Genomic DNA, 21306 nt, shown 5'->3' with positions numbered 1-21306 from the left:
TGTGTGTGTGTGTGTGTGTGTGTGCACGTGTGCATGCGTGTGTGCGTGCGCACGGTTGATCGTGATATATGTGTATGTGTATGTTGTGTCCTATGAACATTGTTGTAAATGTTATGAAGATGTATAAATGAACATGGGGTTGATTAAGTGACAAATTGATATGTTGTATGTAATAAGTTGTGAGCTATGAATTGTACAATCACAAGACCCTTTAAGGACAACAAGTTAATGCGCGACGAGTTGTGATGGGTTCCACCGTGGAGACACGATGAGTTTAATCACTTAAGGCGCGACGAGTTAAAATAGTTTTTGAAAATAATTGAGATTTTGAAAACATTTGAGTAGTTATGTGTATTGCATAATTTATAGCTAGAGTCTATGTGTTAAAACATTTTCTAGGTTAGACCTGAATCAAGAGGGAGAGACCCTGATGGACTTCTCGTAGTATAGGCCTTGAGGGTAAATACACTCGGTTTGAGTGCTCCTTTAAGCCTATGTCAATCCCACTTGATTGGAGCATTCTCACAAAACAGAGTGACCCTGACTTGTGTCCCTATTTTTTCACTTAGTGAGAGTGACCTGACTTACCCACCATGAGGCATGTCTTGTCATGTACTCTTTGGCGCCTGATAAGGTTTTTCACTAAAAATGATACCACATTGCATGTAGGCTTGAATCTAGTATATCTGTTACATAACACCTGTGTTTGATGTTCATTGAGTTACCGATTGAGGTTCTGGTGTTATTTTCTAGAGTGTGCGAACTTGAATAAGTGTGAATAATGTGTGTAATTTTGTGAAATGATGTTGTTTATATAAATTTATCTCTAAGTATCATATGTTTCACATATTCTAGTATTTTATTATATGATAAATTTGTCCCTCTGTGTCACGTAGGTTATTTTATTAATAGTGACGGATGGAATTAACAGTCAGATATATTTGTCATATTTTTTATATTTTTAGAGACTAAATTTTATATTTTTATCTTTCCTATTTGTCATGGTTGGCTTTCCCTATACAGTCATTGAATCCAAATCCCGATGACAGCTGCACAAGAACAAACTCAACTCAAGTACTATAGATAGAAGAGAGAACACCAACAAAAGTATTTTATCCCAATACAAGATTTGATTACACCTTTTTCTCAAAAACCCAATATTTTCCTGGCATGTTTTTTTGCCATTTTTCGATTCCTTCCACTGCCTTTGCTAATCTTTAGTGTTCATGGGATGAGTTGAAAGGGTTTATATGTGTTCTTACCCTCTAAAATGTGTAGTGTTTTTTTTTATATCCAATTCAAGCTGATTAAGATTTGAGAATATATAAGACAAGGCTGGGTCAACCCAACTGTTGGCACAATATATTTATATTTATATTATGTAAAATTAATTTTTAGAATTAAAAAATATATCAACTACAATATAATTAATAAATGTTTTATAAATATAACATCATCCTAGACAAAATATTACACAGTAACTTAAATAGTTGTGTTTTTAATACATGGTTATTAAAAAAATGACACGTTCTAGTTTCTAAGATAACATATAATGTTGAACCCGTTGACAGGGATTAATTGCAGCGGATGAGTCTATAGCTAGTTCTCCCAATATGTTAAATACAATTTATGTTGTTATTGGAAGAGATATTCATATTTAATATTTAATCATGATCACATTCTAAGAAAAATACCAATAAGAAACAAAAAAAAAATTATTGAACCAAGTTAGAACAACCTATATTATTACTTTTTTTTTTAAAATGCATTGAATTTAATTTTATAATCACGAACCTGTAAAAATATATATTTTCAAACTAGATCGAGTTAGTGAGATGAACAGATCATAAACACCGTTACTGATTTTTTTTTTTTTTTTGTATTCAGAAGGTCTCATTTTCCTTTACTTTGTTTTCTCTGCAAATTTGTGGGGCTCAATTTATATTTTGAAAATTGTTGGGCATATATTTTTTTTCCTTCACGTTAGACTGTTGACTGTAGGGACTATAAACTATACACTTCTTTCTAGTCTATCATAGCTTTGTCCTATGATTTGTCACTAATAATCAAAATATTTTTTCCTTAAACCAAATATCAAGATAATTTATATAGTTGGGATTGTATTATTCTAAACTCGGTTCTCACAAATTGCTACTTGGATTCCTCTTCAATAGCCGTCTATCAGCATGGACATAGAGAATAGAGATAGCAAGGTTCTATGCTTCTAGAATTGATAGTCATCTTTAACTTTATCGTTGAACAGTGACTTTATCTTATGGATTTTATTAATGCATAAGGATTCTTAGTGAACGAAATTCATGCCTTGGATTAATACTTTAACTTGTATGATAGCGGCTGCGCTGGAAAAAGAACATGACCTTTTGTGGAGTAAAATAACTTCTATAACATGCAAAGCTGATGTAATACAATATTCATTTAACTGGTCTTCAATCTCAACCATCAAATTTTCAATATTAATATATCTAATGGTGAATTTTGATGTTAGGTACTTCCCCCTAGATTCTAGATTAATTCCACGTTGAAAAAGCTTGCAACCAAGAACCTTGTATTTAAAGGAGCACCACGAACAAATTCATCACACCAGTTTATTGCAATTGCAACCAATTCCTTTCCTTTGTGTTTCTACTCTGATCATCACTGTTCTTGAATCCTGGCATTAGCTGTGGTTGGTGGCGCTCTCCTCACTGCTTTCCTTGATGTTGTTTTTCACAAGCTGGCTTCCCCTCACATTGTCAACTTGCTCCGTGGAAAAAAGGTTGACAAGTTGTTTCAAAAGGTGAAGAACAAGCTGATCGTGGTTAGAGCTGTGCTTGATGATGCTGAGAAGAGACAAATCACAGACTCCAATGTCAAAGAGTGGCTCGATATTCTCAAAGATGTCGTCTACGAGGTTGACGACTTGCTGGATGAAGTTTCTACTAATGCTGCAACTCAGAAGGAGGTAAGCAAGTCCTTTCCTCGTCTTTTCAACTTGAAGAAGATGGTTAATGTTAATAAGTTGAAAGACATAGTTGATAGATTAGATGATATTTTAGAACAAACAAAGAATCTTAATTTGAAACAAATTCAAGAGGAGAAGGAGGAGCCCTGCAAGGCTCAGCCAACATCTCTGGAAGATGGATTTCCTATACATGGTAGGGATAAAGACAAGGAAGCCATAATCAAGTTGTTGTTAGAGGATAGTGGTGAACTGTTGTTAGAGTATACAAGTGTTGGTGAACACTGTAATAGCCATGACAAAGTATCTGTGGTAGCTATTGTAGGCATGGGTGGGGTTGGAAAAACCACCCTAGCCCGATCTGTGTACAACGATAGCGATTTGAGGCATACATTTGATTTAAAAGCATGGTTTTATCTTTCTGAAAATTTTGATATTAAGAAAGTCACCAAAACTATGATAGAGCAAGTTACCAAAAAGTCTTGTGAATTGGATGATCTAAATGCACTCCAACTTGACTTGATGGACAAGTTGAAAGATAAAAAATTCTTTTTTGTCTTGGATGATGTATGGATTAATGATTATGATAATTGGTGTAGTCTTACAAAACCATTTTTAAGTGGGATCACAGGAAGCAAAATTCTTGTCACATCCCGCAATAGGAATGTTGCGGATGTAGTCCCTTTCCACACTGTTAAAGTTCATTCTCTAGGAAAATTGTCACATGAAGACTGTTGGCTTGTGTTTGCGAACCATTCATTTCCTCACTTGAAATCTGGTGAGAATAGAATAACTCTAGAAAAAATTGGAAGGGAGATCGTTAAAAAGTGTAACGGATTGCCTTTAGCTGCACAATCACTTGGAGGTATGTTGAGAAGAAAGCATGCTATTAGGGACTGGAATAATATACTTGAAAGTGACATTTGGGAACTTCCAGAAAATCAATGTAAAATTATTCCAGCTTTGAGAATCAGTTATTACTATCTTCCTCCACATTTAAAACGGTGCTTTGTTTATTGTTCATTGTATCCCAAGAATTATGAGTTTAAGAAAATTGATTTAATCTTGTTGTGGATGGCTGAAGATCTTTTGAAACAACCAAGAATAGGAAAGACATTAGAAGAAGTTGGTTTCGAGTATTTTGATTATTTAGTTTCAACATCATTTTTTCAACATTCAGGTAGTGGGACATGGGGCAATGATTTTGTGATGCATGACCTCATGCATGATTTAGCAACATCCCTTGGTGGAAAATTCTATTCGGTGTCAAAAGAAGTTGGTTTAGAAACCAAGATTGATGTCAAGACCCGTCATTTGTCATTTTCCAAATTCAGTGATCCAGTCTCAGACAAGTTTGAAGTTTTTCGTAAAGGAAAATTTGTGAGAACTTTCTTGCCAATCAATTTTGAACTGTGTCCGTTTAACAATGAAAAGGCTGGATCTACCATAATTTCGAAGCTCACGTACTTGAGAGTTTTATCATTTTGTGACTTCAAAGGACTTGATGCTTTGCCTGATTCGATTGGTGACTTGATTCATTTGCGCTATTTAAATCTCTCTGGTACAAGCATAGGAACACTGCCGGAGTCAGTGTGTAATTTGTACAATCTACAAACTTTGAAGTTGAATAATTGCATTCTGCTTACTAAGTTGCCTGTTGGCATACAAAATCTTGTAAACCTGCGTCATCTTGATATCAATCCTACTTATATAGAATAGATGCCTCGAGGAATAGGAAAATTACACCATTTGCAGCATTTGAATTTCTTTATTGTGGGCAACCATAAAGATAACAACATCAAAGAATTGGGAGGACTTTCAAATCTGCACGGTTCTCTTTCTATTAGGAGTTTGGAGAATGTCACCAAAAGCAAAGAAGCATCGGAGGCCAGGATAATGGATAAGAAGCACATTAATAGTTTATCCTTGGAATGGTCTACGCGGTGTAAGTCCAAGTGTAACAACAATGGGATTGACTTCCAAATTGAATTAGATGTACTGTGCAAGTTACAACCTCACCAAGACCTGGAATCGCTGTCAATAAGTGGTTACAAGGGAATGAGATTTCCCGATTGGGTGGGAAATTTTTCCTATTACAAGATGACATGTCTAAGCTTAGATAATTGTGAGAACTGTTGTATGCTTCCTTCACTTGGACAACTGTTGATGCAGGTTTTTACAAGAAAGAGGATTGTCCTTCTGTGACACCCTTTCCCTCCCTTGAATCTCTAACCATTTGTAACATGCCTTGTTGGGAGGAGTGGAGTTCCTTTGATTCAAGAGCTTTTTCTGTACTCAAGGATCTTAAAATCCACGACTGCCCAAAACTAAAGGGAGATTTACTGCATCACCTTCCAGCTCTGGAAACACTCACGATTGAAAAATGTGAGCTTCTTGTCTCCTCTCTCCCAAATGCTCCCACCCTTCGAAGATTACAGATAGCTACAAGCAACGAAGTACCGCTGCATGTGTTTCCTCTTTCAGTGGAATCTATAGAAGTAGAAGGAAGTCCAACGGTGGAGTCCATGGTCGAGGCCATCACTAACATACAACCAAGTTGCCTCCAATCCTTAACATTGAAGCATTGTTCATCAGCCATGTCTCTCCCTGTTGGTCATCTACCTGCATCGCTGAGGACTCTGACTATTCTCAGTCTTAAAAATCTGGAATTCCAGACACGACACAAACACGAGTCATTGGAATCACTGTCAATATACAATAGTTGTGATTCGCTCATGTCTCTTCCACTGGTTACCTTTCCAAATCTCAAAAGTCTCCGGATCAAAAACTGTGAAAATATGGAATCTCTTTTGGTTTCAGGATCAGAGTCTATTAAAAGTCTGAGTTCTTTTCAGATTATCAGATGCCCCAGCTTTGCATCATTCCCGAGAGAAGGATTGCCTGCACCCAATTTGATCCGTTTCAAGGGTGAGAAGTTGAAGTCTTTGCCTGATCAGATGAGTAGTCTTCTCCCAAAGTTAGAAGCTCTTGACATATCCAACTGCCCCGAAATTGAGTCGTTTCCCGGAGGGGGTATGCCACCAAACTTGAGATCAGTTAGGATAGGCAATTGTGAGAAACTACTGAGCGGCCTAGCATGGCCATCCATGGCCATGCTAACGTCTCTCGATGTCCACGGTCCATGTGATGGCATCAAGTCCTTTCCTAAGGAGGGTTTGCTGCCTCGCTCCCTTACATCTCTGCTTCTATCTGGCTTTTCAAGTCTGGAGACCTTGGACTGCCAGGGGCTTCACCATCTCACATCCCTGCAAAATTTAGCAATAATTCAGTGTCAAAAGCTGGAGAATATGGAGGGAGAAAGGCTGCCTGTCTCTATATTAAAATTAAGCATATATACATGCCCTTTGCTGCAAAAACTGTTATGCTTGAAGCACCACCAAATTTGGCCCAAAATTTCCCATATACGTGGCATTGAGGTTGATGGTATGTGGATTTAGTGACCAAGGATGATCACCAGGTAATTCTCCTTCCTTTACCTACTTCATCGTCATCTTAGTCTAACCAAGGAAAACTATTTCGGTCAAGGATATGTTTCATTATAAGTCTTTATTCTTTCTCATTTAACTTTGTTATTGCATTCAACAGTCTTATATTAGTTGTTCAGTTTGATACTTGATTGGAATTGAAAGTGTAAACGAAAGATAATTCTTTTGTATATACTTTCTTTACTGTGAGCATTCATGTCTTTTTAATTGAAACATACGGCAGAAATGACTTGTGGTCTTTTTTCTTATTCTTTACAGTTTCTCTGAGTAGTCAGAAGATTCGACCAAGATTTCCCTAAGTATTGTGGTGAATATGAGGTAAATATTATCGATCCTAGGATACATCTTTTGCAGAATATAAATTAATTTCTTATATATATAAATATGATGAGGAAGTAATCTTAATAAAATTATGATTTCTATTTTGGAAAATGTGCATGGGGATTATTTACTTTCTATCTTTGAATATAGTATCTATTCCAATCACAAATAATTTCCTTTGCTTTCTAGCTATAATTTATTAGCGGACTAACATTTAAAGAAAAAACAGTCCTTGTTGCTACAAACAATATAACACTGTTCGTGGTTGAGAAGAGTGATTTTTTCTGGTGATTGGGTGTGAATTCAAGTGTCCAATAATTGTTATTTTATTCGGCTGAAAATCCAGACTGTAATTTCAATCATAACAACCTATACAAATCACAAAATGCATTGAGTGTGAACTTTGCTCTCTCCCCATTCTGACAACAGACTAGTTTATCAACCAGCATGGGGTTAAACTACTTAAACAAGAAATCCGTCTATTATAATCAGCAGTACCTGATTAGTATATTGAAAATACATTAAGAAAGCTTTTTAGTCAGTCTTAGCCTAAAGTACGTAAGGAAAGTCATAACTACTAACATGTTAGTTGTGTGAATCTGTGTTTTATATACTTTCTTGTATGCAGTGGTAAACCAATAAGAGATAAAAACAAAAAAACATTTTACTCTACAGTTTATTAATAATATAATTTTCATAATATAGCACATGAAGTTTCTTTTGATTTTTTATTTCTAAAAGAACTAAAACTGAAAATAACTACGAAATTATTGCCTGATTACATTAGCAGTTGAGATACGGAAACTTATTACTCACATTATGCTGATATTTCTTGTGTATGATTTACTGAATCCAATTGAGTCTGAAATGGAAATTGATGTAGCATATATGTTACTGAATCTACAGAGAAAAAACACATTATCAAAGGCAACATATCGGATGAGGGATCAGCTAAATCAAATTGAGCTAAGAATGTTTATTATGATCCTCTAGCTTCAAAGAAGAAATAACAATACAGGTATTAAGCATGCAACATCGATAAATATTTCAATATAACGATTCCCCAGAAAAAATGTTACTCATCAATGCCGTTGTATTTTAACTTCCTCAATATATCAGCACTCACTGGAAGCTGTTTCTTCTTGTTACGTTGTCAGTCAGTGTTCAAAGTGTAATTGGGTGTACTTTATTTTCAGAGATGGTAGATTGGCTCATAGAAACTGCACCTGTCAATGGACATGAATTCAACTTTGAACAAGCTCTAAATAGAACTTTTGATTTAATTGACGTGACAGTGATTCTTTCTCAACAGCTGAATTTTAAATTGGAAAGCTTTTCATTGGGTACCAGGCCAACAACATAGGACAATCTCAGATCTTTCAGTAAGGCATGCTTCACAGGTATATACTGGCAGATAATTGAAAATGCTGCATATCCTTTAACTGCTAGCCATTTCACATTCTTTGCTAGAACGTATCTGAGGTTTTGCTTTTTCCATTATTATTGTGTTGTAGGAATTTGTAATATACTGCTCTCTAGGCAGGTTATCACTTGATGCAAGGATTGATATATGTGGAGGTTGGATTTCCAATACTGCTTGAATCCCTGAAGTTTTTTCTTGTTTGGTCAGTATTTGAAATGCCCAAAGTTGCCTATACATTACTTATATGCACCTGACACCAGTGCTCTGAATGGAATAGGACTGGAAGAAAGGGAATCATACATTCAAAGCTTTTGATGCAAAAGATCAGAGTGGAGGTGAGAGTTTCATATGCGTGGAAGGGTTCCATAATCTTGAATACAAATATCAAACTTCCATAAGAAAAGCTTGAGCGCACCTTTGTTGTACAGGCTTCGTTTTATGGAGTGAGTATGACAAGCCGTTTTGATTCCAAACAAGAACATGTGAAGTTTAAAGGATGAATGAGGGCTGATGATGGGTAAGGTTTATGAACTTTAGCATTTTAATGGACCTATAAAATCAAAGATATTTATGGAAGTCAAATAAATTCCAGAGGTGACACTAAACTACAATAGCCCAAGTTTACTTTATTCATGACCATGAATTTTTTTTTATATATATACTAATCAAATGCATTAATCTTCTTATTTTAATTTTTTTTGTGGCTTGTCTGAATGCACAATTTCTAACCAGCTGGGCATTCCAACATTGTACAATTTTATGGTAGCAAAAGAGTAAGCATTAAGAAATGTTTCTGATTTATGATTTGTCAAACATCCATAACTTACCACTTTTTCTTAAAACAGTTAAAAAATAACTATATATTTTGTTTGTTTGCAGGAGGCAGACTGAATCTTGTACGTTGCTTCGATTGAGAAATACAATAATGTACTGATGCTTTAACACAGTAATTTTTTTTGTATAGTTAAATACAATCAGATTGCTGCAGACATCTCTGCATATTCTGCCTTTTTCACAAAAAAATTGTCAAAAACCCCTCTTCCATTTCTTTTTCTGGGTTGGATCATTTGCGTCACCAAAATGTAGTTCAGTGTTTCAATCACATGCTAGAGAGGCTTCATAACATGAGCTTTTGAATAAAGCTGATCTTCCAGGGCTAAAGGAGGTGGAAGTTGAGGCAAGTTCTGAAGACAGCAGAGTGCTTTCGATAAGCGAAGAGAATCAGATTGATCCTTGGCACTGTCTGCAGCATAGCACCGGCAACTCCCTGAGTGTACAGGCCTTAAGCCATGACTTGACTGGTTGGAATAGGTAATAAATTCACCAACACATTAAAGCTTCTCATTCTATGAGAAGGGTTCATAAAAAATTGATAAGGGTTTAGGTCTTCCTACTAATACCAAAGATTCGTGAACCATCACACCTTAGCACAGCATAGATGATTTGAAATAACAAAAAATAAATTACAGATGCTGTCTAGTATCTCTGGGAAAATTGCCAGAATGTAACTTTAACAGGGAATAAGAAAAAAGAAAATAAGACTGTTGTTTTCTTCTTAATCTTATATTTTATTATTTCTCTTATTTCTTAAAACACAATAACAACAATAGAAAATAGAGGGTCACAGGTAGGAGATTTTGGTTTGTCTGAGAAGGCAAGTCCTGATTTCAGTCATCATCTATAAAATATAATGCATCAAGCTTATCATTTTCTATGCCGGTTTGGACGATTGTCTTTGTTCTTACTCATTGTTGTTTCTTAATTTCCTTTAGATTAGAGGCTCAGAGCTTTGTTCTTGCTCATCGTTTCTTATTTTCATTCTGATTTGTGTTTTTATCATATTTTCATAGGTTGCTCATTTCGATGCATGCAATGTTTGCTTTCACCCAGCGCTTTGTTCAAATTGGTATGCTAACACATAATTGAAAAATGTTGCCATGCCTCTAACTACTGCTTGTTATGAATTCCCTGCTACTACACATTTGAAGTTTTACTTTTTTGCCAAATATAGACTTACTGTGCTGTGGACATCCCTGGTGAGTATAGGAAGCAAATTCCATTACAGTTTGATCGAGTCTTGATACTGGTGTTCAAAACAAGAATGAACTGGAAGAAAGGGGATCACCAATTCACAAAGCTTTTGATGCTTGAGATCAGAGCGGAGGTGGTGGTTTTAATAGAGTTTCAAGTTTGCACAGAAACAATCATCAAACTTCTACAAGAGAAGCTTGAGCACCTTTGTGGTTCTGACAAATCATTTTGGATCTAGAAAAAAGAGCCAGAAAGGTTTGAAGGGTTTTCTCTATGAAATATCAGCGGAAGACAAGTACATTCTTGGGGTGAAACTCCATGACATATGTGACATTTTCCTCTGCTTTTAGTTCAACTGAATCTTCTGGTGAAGACACTGAAGTATTAAGTATCTTATGCGAAAGATTTACGTGGTGTCTTTCTTTTTTGGTTTTGTTGTGGTCAGGAATGTCAAAACAAAGAAGAGTTGATGTTTTTATGGTTTAATTTTCTGTTTAACTTCACGCATATAGTTAGGGATCAAGTATCCAAATTTTCTCCATTACCCTTATCTCTTAATAGTGTGGAGTAAGGTATCATTCACTTCAATTTTGTCACGTCTTTCAAAAGTTTACAAGGAAGATCAATTTGATATTTGTTGGTCATTGTCAAGCCAACTTGTAATATCCATTTAAGTGTACTAATTTCATTGATTAGGAAGATTTTGGGAGGTTACTTAAGGTAAAAAAAATACCTTTTGGTGTAAAGTTTTGAGATCTGTATCTAGTAAAACTATTCAAAGTTCATTGGTTGTTAGCCATGGGTGGAATTCTGAAAATACCATAAGGTGATGGCCTGATGGGAAATATTAGTAAAATGACAAAATATATATGTTCACATTAGGGTTTCTGATAGGAGGCTGACCCGTGCACTGAATTTTGACCTTAGTTGTTATTTTTCCTAAAATAACCCCATAATATTGGACATTCCTCTGTAGTTCACTTTATGCTAGGTCTTAGTTTGTATTTAAAAGGGCTATTGTTGCACTGAATTAGGGATTTGAATCCTGCACCCCCGGACAATCATTGAAATTATTAAAGTAACTTTGATGAGATAACACCTCCTTTCCCAATCCTAACAACTCTCTCCTTCAAAAACCATTTTACCCTAACACCCCCTTCCCCAAGACACACCTCCCACCCACGACGGTTCCTCTCCCTCCCGTGATGGTTGTTTTTCTTCTCGCAACAACTCTCCTCCTTCACCCATGCCACCTCGTTCCCCCTACACTCTCCTTGTCACGACTCTTTGTACGCTCTCTTTCCTTTATGTGTCGTCATTCAAGGTGAGTTCCTTCCGTCTCTTTTGGGTTCTAGTGGCGGGTTGGTGTGGGCTGGGTTCTGGTAGGGATTATTTTGAGTTCCAAAACAATTATTCTGGAACAACTATTCCAAAATAATTGTTTTGGAATACTTGTTTCTATGGTCGTCTTTGTATCTTTTTGTATTTTCTATATTTGATACCCCTCTCACACCCCAAGACAACAAAAGTCTTCCTTTCAGATTTTCCATTTGTAGTGTTTGACCTCAAAATGACAATAATAAAATCCAACTCAAATACAACTGCCACAACCCATTTCAATAACTCATCTTGAGTATAAAAAACCTACATAAACAACATACAACATATTTTAGTCAAAGTTCACCTTTCAAGCATTAAATGCATCAACAATTACATAATAATAACACAATAAAATTTCCTTCGTTGTTGTACAAAATTTGCTACAATCTTCGTTTTTAACTGTATCATCCACATTCTTATTCATATTCATGTCAACTTCATCAGACATCTAGCTAAACTAATCATCCTCCATACAAACTAAAATTGTAAAGAGACAAAAATAATTAAAGTTATAATTATCCAAACTCCATTTGCTTTTGAAAACATGTTCAACCATCATTTCGGAAAAGACACTCTGAAAGCACAAATTAAGCTTACAAAATGGCCATTTCGAAACACAAAATGGGTTTTGCAAAGAGCGTTTTGGAGTTCATAAAATATGCTTTCGAAACAAGTCTTCCATAAACACTATTAATATTTCGGATTATGTGCTCCGGAGTAATATAAATGTTTTTGGAAGAATATTTTTAGTACTCCAAAATGCCTATTCTAGAAGACATTTTTTGCTTACGGAATAGCCATTCGGGAACATAAATTGTCTTATGGAATAGGCATTCCAAAGTATATAAAATATGCCTCTGGAATAGGTATTTCGTTAAACATTATGAACATTCCAGATTACATGATCCGGAGTTAATAAACATGTTTTCAGAACATCCATTCCAAAAGCATATTTTATGTTCTTCGAAACACCTATTCTGGAAGACAATTTATGTTTCGGAATGGCTATTCCATGAGAAAAAATGACTTATGAAATACTTGTTCCATATTTACTTCCTATTATTTCTCTTCCAAAATGGGTGGTTCATAAAAAAAAAAAAAAAAAAAAAACTTCAAAAGAAGGGGAGAAAATGTATTTGCACGTGGACTCACGAGAGTTGTGTAGTTGCGACGTCTATAAAAATGGCACGAATATTGAGGCTTTTGCTGCCTCCCTCATGGAAGAGAATCACTACGTACAGTAGAGAGATGGAGAGGAAGCTCGTGGAGTTGAATGCATGTGGTTGTGGGACTCTCGTGGAGTTCAATGTTAGGGTAGAATGGTTTCTGAAGAAGGGAGGTGTTAAGGGCTGAGGAAGGAGATGTTATCTCATTGAGGGTAGTGTAGTAATTTCAATTAATAATGGAGGGTGCAAGATACAAATATGAGAGAGCAGGATTCAAATCCTTCTAAATTATTGTGAATGAAAAATATCAATGTTATCTTTTATCTTCTCTTTAGCTTTGTTAAAGGTAGGCAGATTAGGAGTAGAATAACATAGCTCCCTTGCGCCTATGAGTTTCTTGGTGGGTTGAAGAAACCAACTTCTAATGAGACTTAAGTTCAATATATATTTTACTAGAATGTAAACTCGGGAATTGTAGGGTAAATTTTGAGAGATTAATATTTTATAGACTTAAAATATATTTTTCATCCTTGCTATTTAATGTTTTATGCTTTACATCTTTGTAATTTTTTTTTATTTTGATCTTTCCAAATTATGTTTGTTTTGTTTTTAATCAATGTCATTAGTCTCCGCTATAAAAATAATATATATGTGACATACTAACAATGTCATGTCATGTTATCATATCACTTGCCACTTGATGGCATTACAATGACATCATCATGTGACATCAATATGAGATGTCACATCATCATTAATTTACCATGACAAAATCAAAATAAATATAATTCATATACTGATAAAAATAAAAATAAATGAGATATTTACAAAGATGAAAAAATATTTAATTTTTAAATTACATATTAAAATAAAATAAATACTTAAATATTAATTTATCCATATTATTAATTGAAATATTGAAAATTAAATAATTATTATTCAAATGTTTTATGGAAAAATATTGAAATATAATTATAACTTTAAAGATTCTACATAATTTTAAAAACCTTATATTTTTTATAATTTAAAAAAGGTTAAAATGTATTTTAGGTTCCCAATGAATTTTTTCTTTTAGGTTCCTAATAATTTTTTTATTACACTAGAGTCATAATATATTAAAACTTTTTGTTTTGAATCTTTGTCGCCAATAAAGTAATGGCGCGATACCTTGTGAATAAATCTTTCCAATATAGATAGCTATTCAGATGGTGTCACGTCACTCCTTAATTAACGATACAAACTCAATAATAATTTTGATATATGAGGGATTTGATGCATTGAAAAAATTTATTAAGGACCTAAAGCAAAAATCAATCATTTATCATGAGACCTAAAACATATTTAAGCCTTTAAAAAATAATAATTACATAAATAAAAAGTAATTTTGTATAACACATAATGTTATCCAATTTTTCATATAGTGAGCATCAAATATTAAATGGTATTAAAATTTATCATGCCCTCATATCATCATTCAAATTTAAGTCTTTTTAAATTTAAGTCGTTTGTATTTTTTTTTTAATTTACAAAACAAATAAAAAAATTTAACATTAGTAAAAAAAATACAAAAAATATATTAAATAAAATAATATACAAAAAATATATAAAATATTAATTAAAATCATATAAAAAAAATACAAAATATTAAATAAAACTTAAAAAAAGTAAATAAATTATTTATTTATTAAATAATTAAATTAAAAAATTATTTACAATTTTTTTAAAAAATATAAAAAAAAAATAATAAAAGTTGTAAATGAATTTACGAATTAAAAAAGAAACTTTAAAGTCGTAAAAAATAAAAACTCTACAACTTAGAAGTCATAAAATTAAAAAAAATAACTAAAGTCATAAAAAAAGTTTATGACTTCAATTAGAAAAAAAAATTGTAACATCAATTACGATTTTTAACTCAAAAATTGTAACAATTATTACGTCTTAATTTATTTTGAGTAATAATTCAAAATCGATCATATGGTAATTAAAAATAAATAAAAATTCCCCCCCTTCATTTTACCATTCTATGAGGGTTCATCTAAAATTAATAAGGGTTTAGATCTTCCTAGTAATACCAAAAATTCGTGGACCAACTTAACAATAGGATGATTTGAAATAACAAAATAAATTACAGTTCCTATCAATATCTAGGAAAATTGCCAAATTATAACTTTAACCGTGAATAAAAAAAAAAGATAGAAAAAATAAGACAATATGAAACTTTAACATGCAGTTCCTATCTAATTTCTAGGAAAATTGCCAAATTATAACTTTAGCAGTTCCTATCTAATATCTACAAAATTGTCAAAGATTGTTTTCTTCTTAATCTTACATTTTATTGTTTCTCGCACGCCTTACATCAATTTGTAACCTACATGAAACTTGGATGATTTAAAACAGATATCAATGAACTATTGTCTTTGTTCTTTCTCCTTCTTGTTTCTTATTTTCCTTTAAATTTGGTTCAGAGCTTTGTTCATTGTTTCTTATTTTCCTTTTGATCATATTTTCTAAAGTTGCTCATGTCTACGCATGAAATGTTTGCTTTCACCCAGGGGTGGCTTTGTTCAAATGGAAATGTTTGCTTCTATTGGGCATGTCACGCAGGTATGCTGACACATAATTGAAAATTTTCACCATGCCTCTAATTACTACTTCTTATAAATTATCTGCTACTACAAATTTGATTCAGAGTTGGGTTTTACCTTTTTTATCCTTCATCATCTTCTGTGTAATAATTTTTTGTCTGTTTTTAGTCCCTAAAATATCATTTTTGTTTTTTTGTCCTGAATATAAAAAATTTTAGGGACTAAAAATAGACAAAAAAAAATTAAAAACTTAAAATGGAATGACTTTTTTTTTAGAGACTAAGATCAATAAAAAATTGACAAGAATTAAAAACAGTCACAAAAATGAGACTAACAAGTTAATAAACTTTATTGATATTATTTTACTAATATTGTGCTACAGGAAACTATAATTTTCCATTTATATTGTAATACAAAATTATTTTATTTATTTATATTCTTTTAAAAAATTAAAATTTAATTTCAAAATAAATATGAAAATGATAAATTAAAAAGAGATAAAAGGTTTTAAAAAAATGAAAAACTCTCGTTGAAAAAACAAACTAAAAATAAGATAGCTAAAGAATAACTCTTAAAAATGTTTTCATTATAGTTATTCTAATTCCAATTTATATCCACAGAAGATATAATCCTACAAAATTTAATTAGTATTTTAATTTGTGCCGTCCACAAGATAAATTTGAATTTTAAATAGCTAATATTTTAAATATATAAATAATTATAATTAAAACTTGTAATAAATATCTCTAACATATAAATTACATTTTAGATTTGCGATAAAAAAAATTTATATTGTTTTAAAATATTGTTTTTAACTATTGATATTTTTAAAAATAAAGGTAAAGTGGATTTAAAAGATATGAGATATTAAGATAAATCTCTAAAAAATATTCTAGTTCCTTAAAACAATGCTCTCGTTGAAAAATAGTCTTAAAAATATTCTCATTTAAAAATAACTCCTGAAAATTAACACTCTCATTCTAGAAAAAAAAAATTCTAAGTAAATCGTTTTTTTACAAAATGATCAAGAATTAACGTTTTAATAACATGTTTAAGAAACTTCATTATCTTTTAATTATAATGAACTTTGTTTATGAATACAATTATTTTTAAACAATAAACATTATTTTTTTTAAATAATGTGTTGTGATGAAATGTGAAATAGAGAATCTATAAAATTAAGAATAAACAAAAGAAAACTCATTTCGGATAAAAGTTACTATAAAAAGAAGGAAATTAATGTCTTTATCCGTTACTCACAAAACAACTAAGATATAGCTGTCGAAGTAAGTTTTTCGATTCGATATTAACTTCCTAGTAACAACAGGATTAGTTAGATAACGATATTTTAATCTAAATTAGAACTGAGCCAGTTAAAATACTCAACTTACAATCCAAATTAACTGCACACAAATTAACAAACTGAACTACTATACATAAAAGACAAAACCCCAACATCTTTTTTATCCCAATTCAAGGTTTAATCATCCAATTTTTCTCAAAAACGCAACCTTCTTCCTTGCATGCAATTTTTCCTTCCCTTGTTTTCTCTGCAAATTTGTGGGGCCCTCTTTATATTTTGAAATTTTTGTTGTGCATTTAAGATATGGGAGGGTGTTGCAGTTGTCATGTTTCATTTGTAGGCAAGGTGCATGATGTGGAATGTGAATGTAACCATAATAATGATGATGGTGCATGTGAACATGGTGGGGCAAGGGTCATGTTAAAAGGATCCTCTACGTTTGTGTCAATGTACAGCCAAAAGGGTTCAAAAGGAGTTAATCAAGATGCATTAACAGTTTGGCAGGTAAAATTAATTCTTTATTCATGTATTTGTTTGCAGATTTAGTTTAATTTTTTTTTCTTATTTTCATTTCCTTTAATTTTGCTGGATTTGTTTCCTTTTAGGATTTAGGCCTAAAGTTAGAAAATACAGTATAGAAGGTGAATTATAGATGTAGGATTAAGTTTTGATGGGTTTCTATCATTGTGCTTCTCGACATGCATGCATGTTTTCTCTTCTCAATAAAAAATCGTTTTTAACTTACTTTCGTATCATGTCACTGTCATGTTTTCTTGGTTAAAAGAATTAAAGAACAGAAATCTTTTGAGTTTTTAATAAAAGCTTTCCACTTTTAAAATCCTTAACTGTTGAGCTGCAATTTCTTAATTATTAACATGGCAATACCATTTTGAACTAAATGGATAATGCTCTCATGAGAATGGTTTTATTTATTTTTTTGGTTTACTTTATAATGATTTTTAACTAATTACCAGCTCATTTATGCAAACATGAGTTGGTTGTTTCCCACTTTTCGTTCCTATTTATTGTCTTTGGTTCGTCATCTAACTCGATTACCTATATTTAGTATCATTTTTTTTCTATTTTAATTGAACTTTTGTATGAGGATGAAGATTCATTCCTAATTTCCTAGGCGTGAACTTGGACTGTGCACTGCAGAGACTGAATTATTTGCTTCTGCATATTCTATGCCATAGCTTAGTCCAATAATTTGTGGTTTCATAATAAAAATATTTTTTCTTTAAACCAAATAATAAGATGATTTAATAAGTTAGGATTCTTCTTCAATAGTCATATGATGTAACAGCATGAGCCTTGAGATGGCAAAGCTCTATCTCTATGTTGCTAGCATTGATAGTCATATTTAACTTTATGATTGAACAATGACTTTATCTAATGCTTTTTTAATAAAGCATAATGATTCTTAGAGAGTGAAGGCTTGGATTAATGCTTAGTATGATACATTATCAGGACTTCACTGGAAAAAAGGACATGATTTTTTGTGGGGTGTTTGATGGTCATGGTCCTCTAGGACACAAGTTATCACAGTGCATACGTGACAATCTACCCGCAAAACTGTCAGCATCAATCAAACAGTCACAAGAAAAAGCCATGAAACACTATGACGCTAATGCTACAAATGGTGGCAGTCATAGTGATGACTATGTTGAGGATAACCAAAATATGTCCTTTCCTTCATGGGAGGGAACCTTTATGAGGTGCTTCAGTGAAATAGATGAAAAGTTTGCTAAGAACATAGACACTGACGGATTTCGGGGCGGTAGCACTGCTGTAACTGTAATCAAACAGGTATAATTAGACCTTCATAGTTGCATTACCTTTTTGTCAAATGTCAATGTTGCTTTCGCAACAATGTGTTTTTTTAGAATACTTTTGCAACAAAGTTATACCCACATCCTTTTCCCCCTTTAAATTTCAGGGTGACCAATTAATAATTGGCAATGTGGGGGATTCTCGTGCAGTTCTTTGCAGAAGAGCACCTGACAATCGTCTTATTCCTGTTCAACTTACTGTTGACTTGACTCCAGATATTCCAAGTAGGTTTTGGTATTAACTATTCTTAGTTTCCAAATCTTACAACCCTCTTGAGTGTGTTTGATTAAATGGTCATATTCATTAAGAACTTATCAAATGAGAGCTTTTTTAAGGACTTATTTGGGTAAGCTTATTTAGAAGCTTGTATGCACAGGCTAGTTTGTAGAAGCTCTCTCATCTTTTAGAGAAGCTATATGAGAGCTTTTACAAATTAGCTTATACATAGCTAATTTTAACTTATGGAGACTCATTTTATTTTTCTTCTTTTTTTTCTCCTAAAAGTGTTTTTAGATAAGTTTATCCAAACAAACCCTAAAAGCTTGATTGCAAATGTTAGTAAAACAAGCTAACCAAACTTATTTTGATAAGCTTCTTGGTGAAACTTAATTGAAATAAGCTACAAATAGCTTACTGCTTGGTCATAAGCTATTTCTAAGGCAAATAAGTTTTCAAGAAACTCTTCCAAATGTCCCTTGGTCTATGTCTAACTAGCTTTTCTTCTTCAATGTCTCTCAGGAGAAGCTTTGAGGATCATTAATTGTGGAGGTAGAATTTTTGCTACAGAAGAAGATCCAAGTGTAAACAGAGTATGGATGCCTAAAGGGGACTGCCCTGGACTGGCTATGGCAAGAGCCTTTGGAAATTTTTGCTTAAAAGACTATGGTGTCACCTCGATCCCAGATGTATCATACAGAAAACTTACCAAGCAGGATGAGTTTGTGGTTTTGGCTTCTGATGGGGTAAGTATTTTCATATCAGGATGTCAACTTTAAATTTTGGATCTTGACTCTTGAATAATCAGTTACAGAATAATCATCGTTAGTGTTTAAACTATGCTCAATTCTTGTATTCCTCTCAATCCAAATATGTTTGCAAATATTTGGTCAAATAGTGTAAAAAAAGAAATAACCAAGAAGGTTAAATGAATTAATTAACAGCAAATAGTTTCCACACATACGTTTTTAGTTAATATTGGAGAAAAATTAGATGTAGTTAGTTCTGTAAGTGCTTTTGTTGTTGTCTTTCAATCAGAATTGGAGTTTCACCTCAAGTAATTCGCGTAATAAAGATTTCTATTAAAATTCAACATATAGGTGAAATTCTAATTTTGATTGAAGATCAATATTAAAAACACCTATGAAACTGTATCTAAGTTTTGTCCCAACATATTTGGCAAAAATAATAGCTTATTTTTGTCAATTTCGTAAGAGAGCTTTTAAGCAATAAACAACAACCAATTACTTTCTCAAAATTTATCCCAACCCAAAATGTCTAAATTATTTTTTCTTACAGATATGGGATATGCTATCAAACAGTGAAGTAATAAACATAGTTGCTTCAGCACCAAAAAGGTCCATGGCAGCCAAATTGTTAGTAAACCATGCTGTTCGGGCTTGGAGATATAAGCATGGTTTCAAGGTTGATGATTGTTCAGCCATATGCTTGTTCCTGAAGGATTAGCCTGTTTTAACCCAATCCTGATCCAATGTGAGCGGGAGCAATAGACATCCCTTCAAGCACCTGCATTTCTCATAATCTAGACTTGTAGATACTGAAATTGTAGATATGGCAAGAGTATGGTAGAATCAAAAGGAATGGGAACTCTTGGAGGATTCTCCAGAGCCAACTTTGAATCATAGATTGCAATCATCTCAGTACCTTTAAGGGGGGTTGAAGCTGATCACTACTCAGCCAGAACTCCACAAATCCAAGGGCTAGTAGTGCTACTAACAAGTTAGCAATTGTATGGCCAGAAGATTTTGCTTTTGGCACAAGCCCAAAAGAAGGCAATTATTTTAGCCTTCTAATTCTGGTGTGATTACATGCAAGACTTTTTTTCTATCTTCCTAAGACAAACTTTGATCAATTTTAGCGCTCTATGGTACCATAAAACTTTCTTCGTCTTTTTCTTTCTGGCTTGGGTACTAAAGAGTTAAATGAGCAACTGAGGAGCACCTACTTTTCTATTTATCTTCAATTCTTTCCCAGTGTTGTGTTGACTCTTCCCCATTCCCTCTAACATACAGCATAAAGCATTACTAGACACTAGAACAAGAGGATTTTGGAATTCTACATACCAAGAATATAGTGTTAATAGTTTGCTGATAATTCAGAGGGGTTATATTATTGTGGAGCATAATTGAAGCTTAAGAATGAATCTACAAAAGTAAAAACTGATCAATTTAACAACACAGCGCAAGTTTTTTTTTTAAAAAAAAAAAAAAAAAGCCAAAGGAAATAAAATTTTATTAAAACTCCCAGAACTGGAAAAAGATTACAACACCAAAAAATGCTATTTGGCCGAAAAGCATGCATCAGAATTATAAACAGCAACCCCAAAGATAGAAAAAATAAACACAAACCTCCTAACAAATTAACCCATGATCAAAAGATCATCTTTGAGGGACACCACATGTTTTTTTGCCTCAGCACGTGGAGCTTCTACAATTCACCAGCTGAGTCTTCATATAAGCATTTCCAGCAGCTCCATGATACACCAGTAACCAGCACGAGAAAAGATGAAGGAACCCAAACCCATCTTCACTGATCCCAGCTTTATCAAGACTCTATATTTTA

At 32.9% G+C, this 21306-nt stretch overlaps 1 protein-coding gene and 1 pseudogene across 1 annotated transcript; both read left to right on the top strand.

Moving 5' to 3' along the window:
* Positions 1-2408: 2408 nt before the first annotated feature.
* On the top strand, positions 2409-11039 carry LOC100810478 (putative disease resistance protein At3g14460; annotated as a pseudogene).
* On the top strand, positions 7985-20303 carry LOC100809068 (probable protein phosphatase 2C 65). The gene is made up of 9 exons (XM_026128291.2): positions 7985-8080; positions 8301-8364; positions 9364-9510; positions 10060-10115; positions 10221-10397; positions 18145-18483; positions 18614-18731; positions 19246-19469; positions 20023-20303. Exons 1-9 carry the CDS (start codon positions 7985-7987, stop codon positions 20188-20190), a joined length of 1389 nt encoding a protein of 462 aa, XP_025984076.2. The 3' UTR covers positions 20191-20303.
* The last annotated feature ends 1003 nt before the right edge of the window (positions 20304-21306 follow it).

This window comes from Glycine max, chromosome 1 (assembly GCF_000004515.6).
Source record: "Glycine max cultivar Williams 82 chromosome 1, Glycine_max_v4.0, whole genome shotgun sequence".
Lineage (NCBI taxonomy): Eukaryota > Viridiplantae > Streptophyta > Magnoliopsida > Fabales > Fabaceae > Glycine > Glycine max.
Note: the sequence above shows the minus strand (reverse complement) of the source record. Positions and strands in the feature narration are given on the sequence as shown.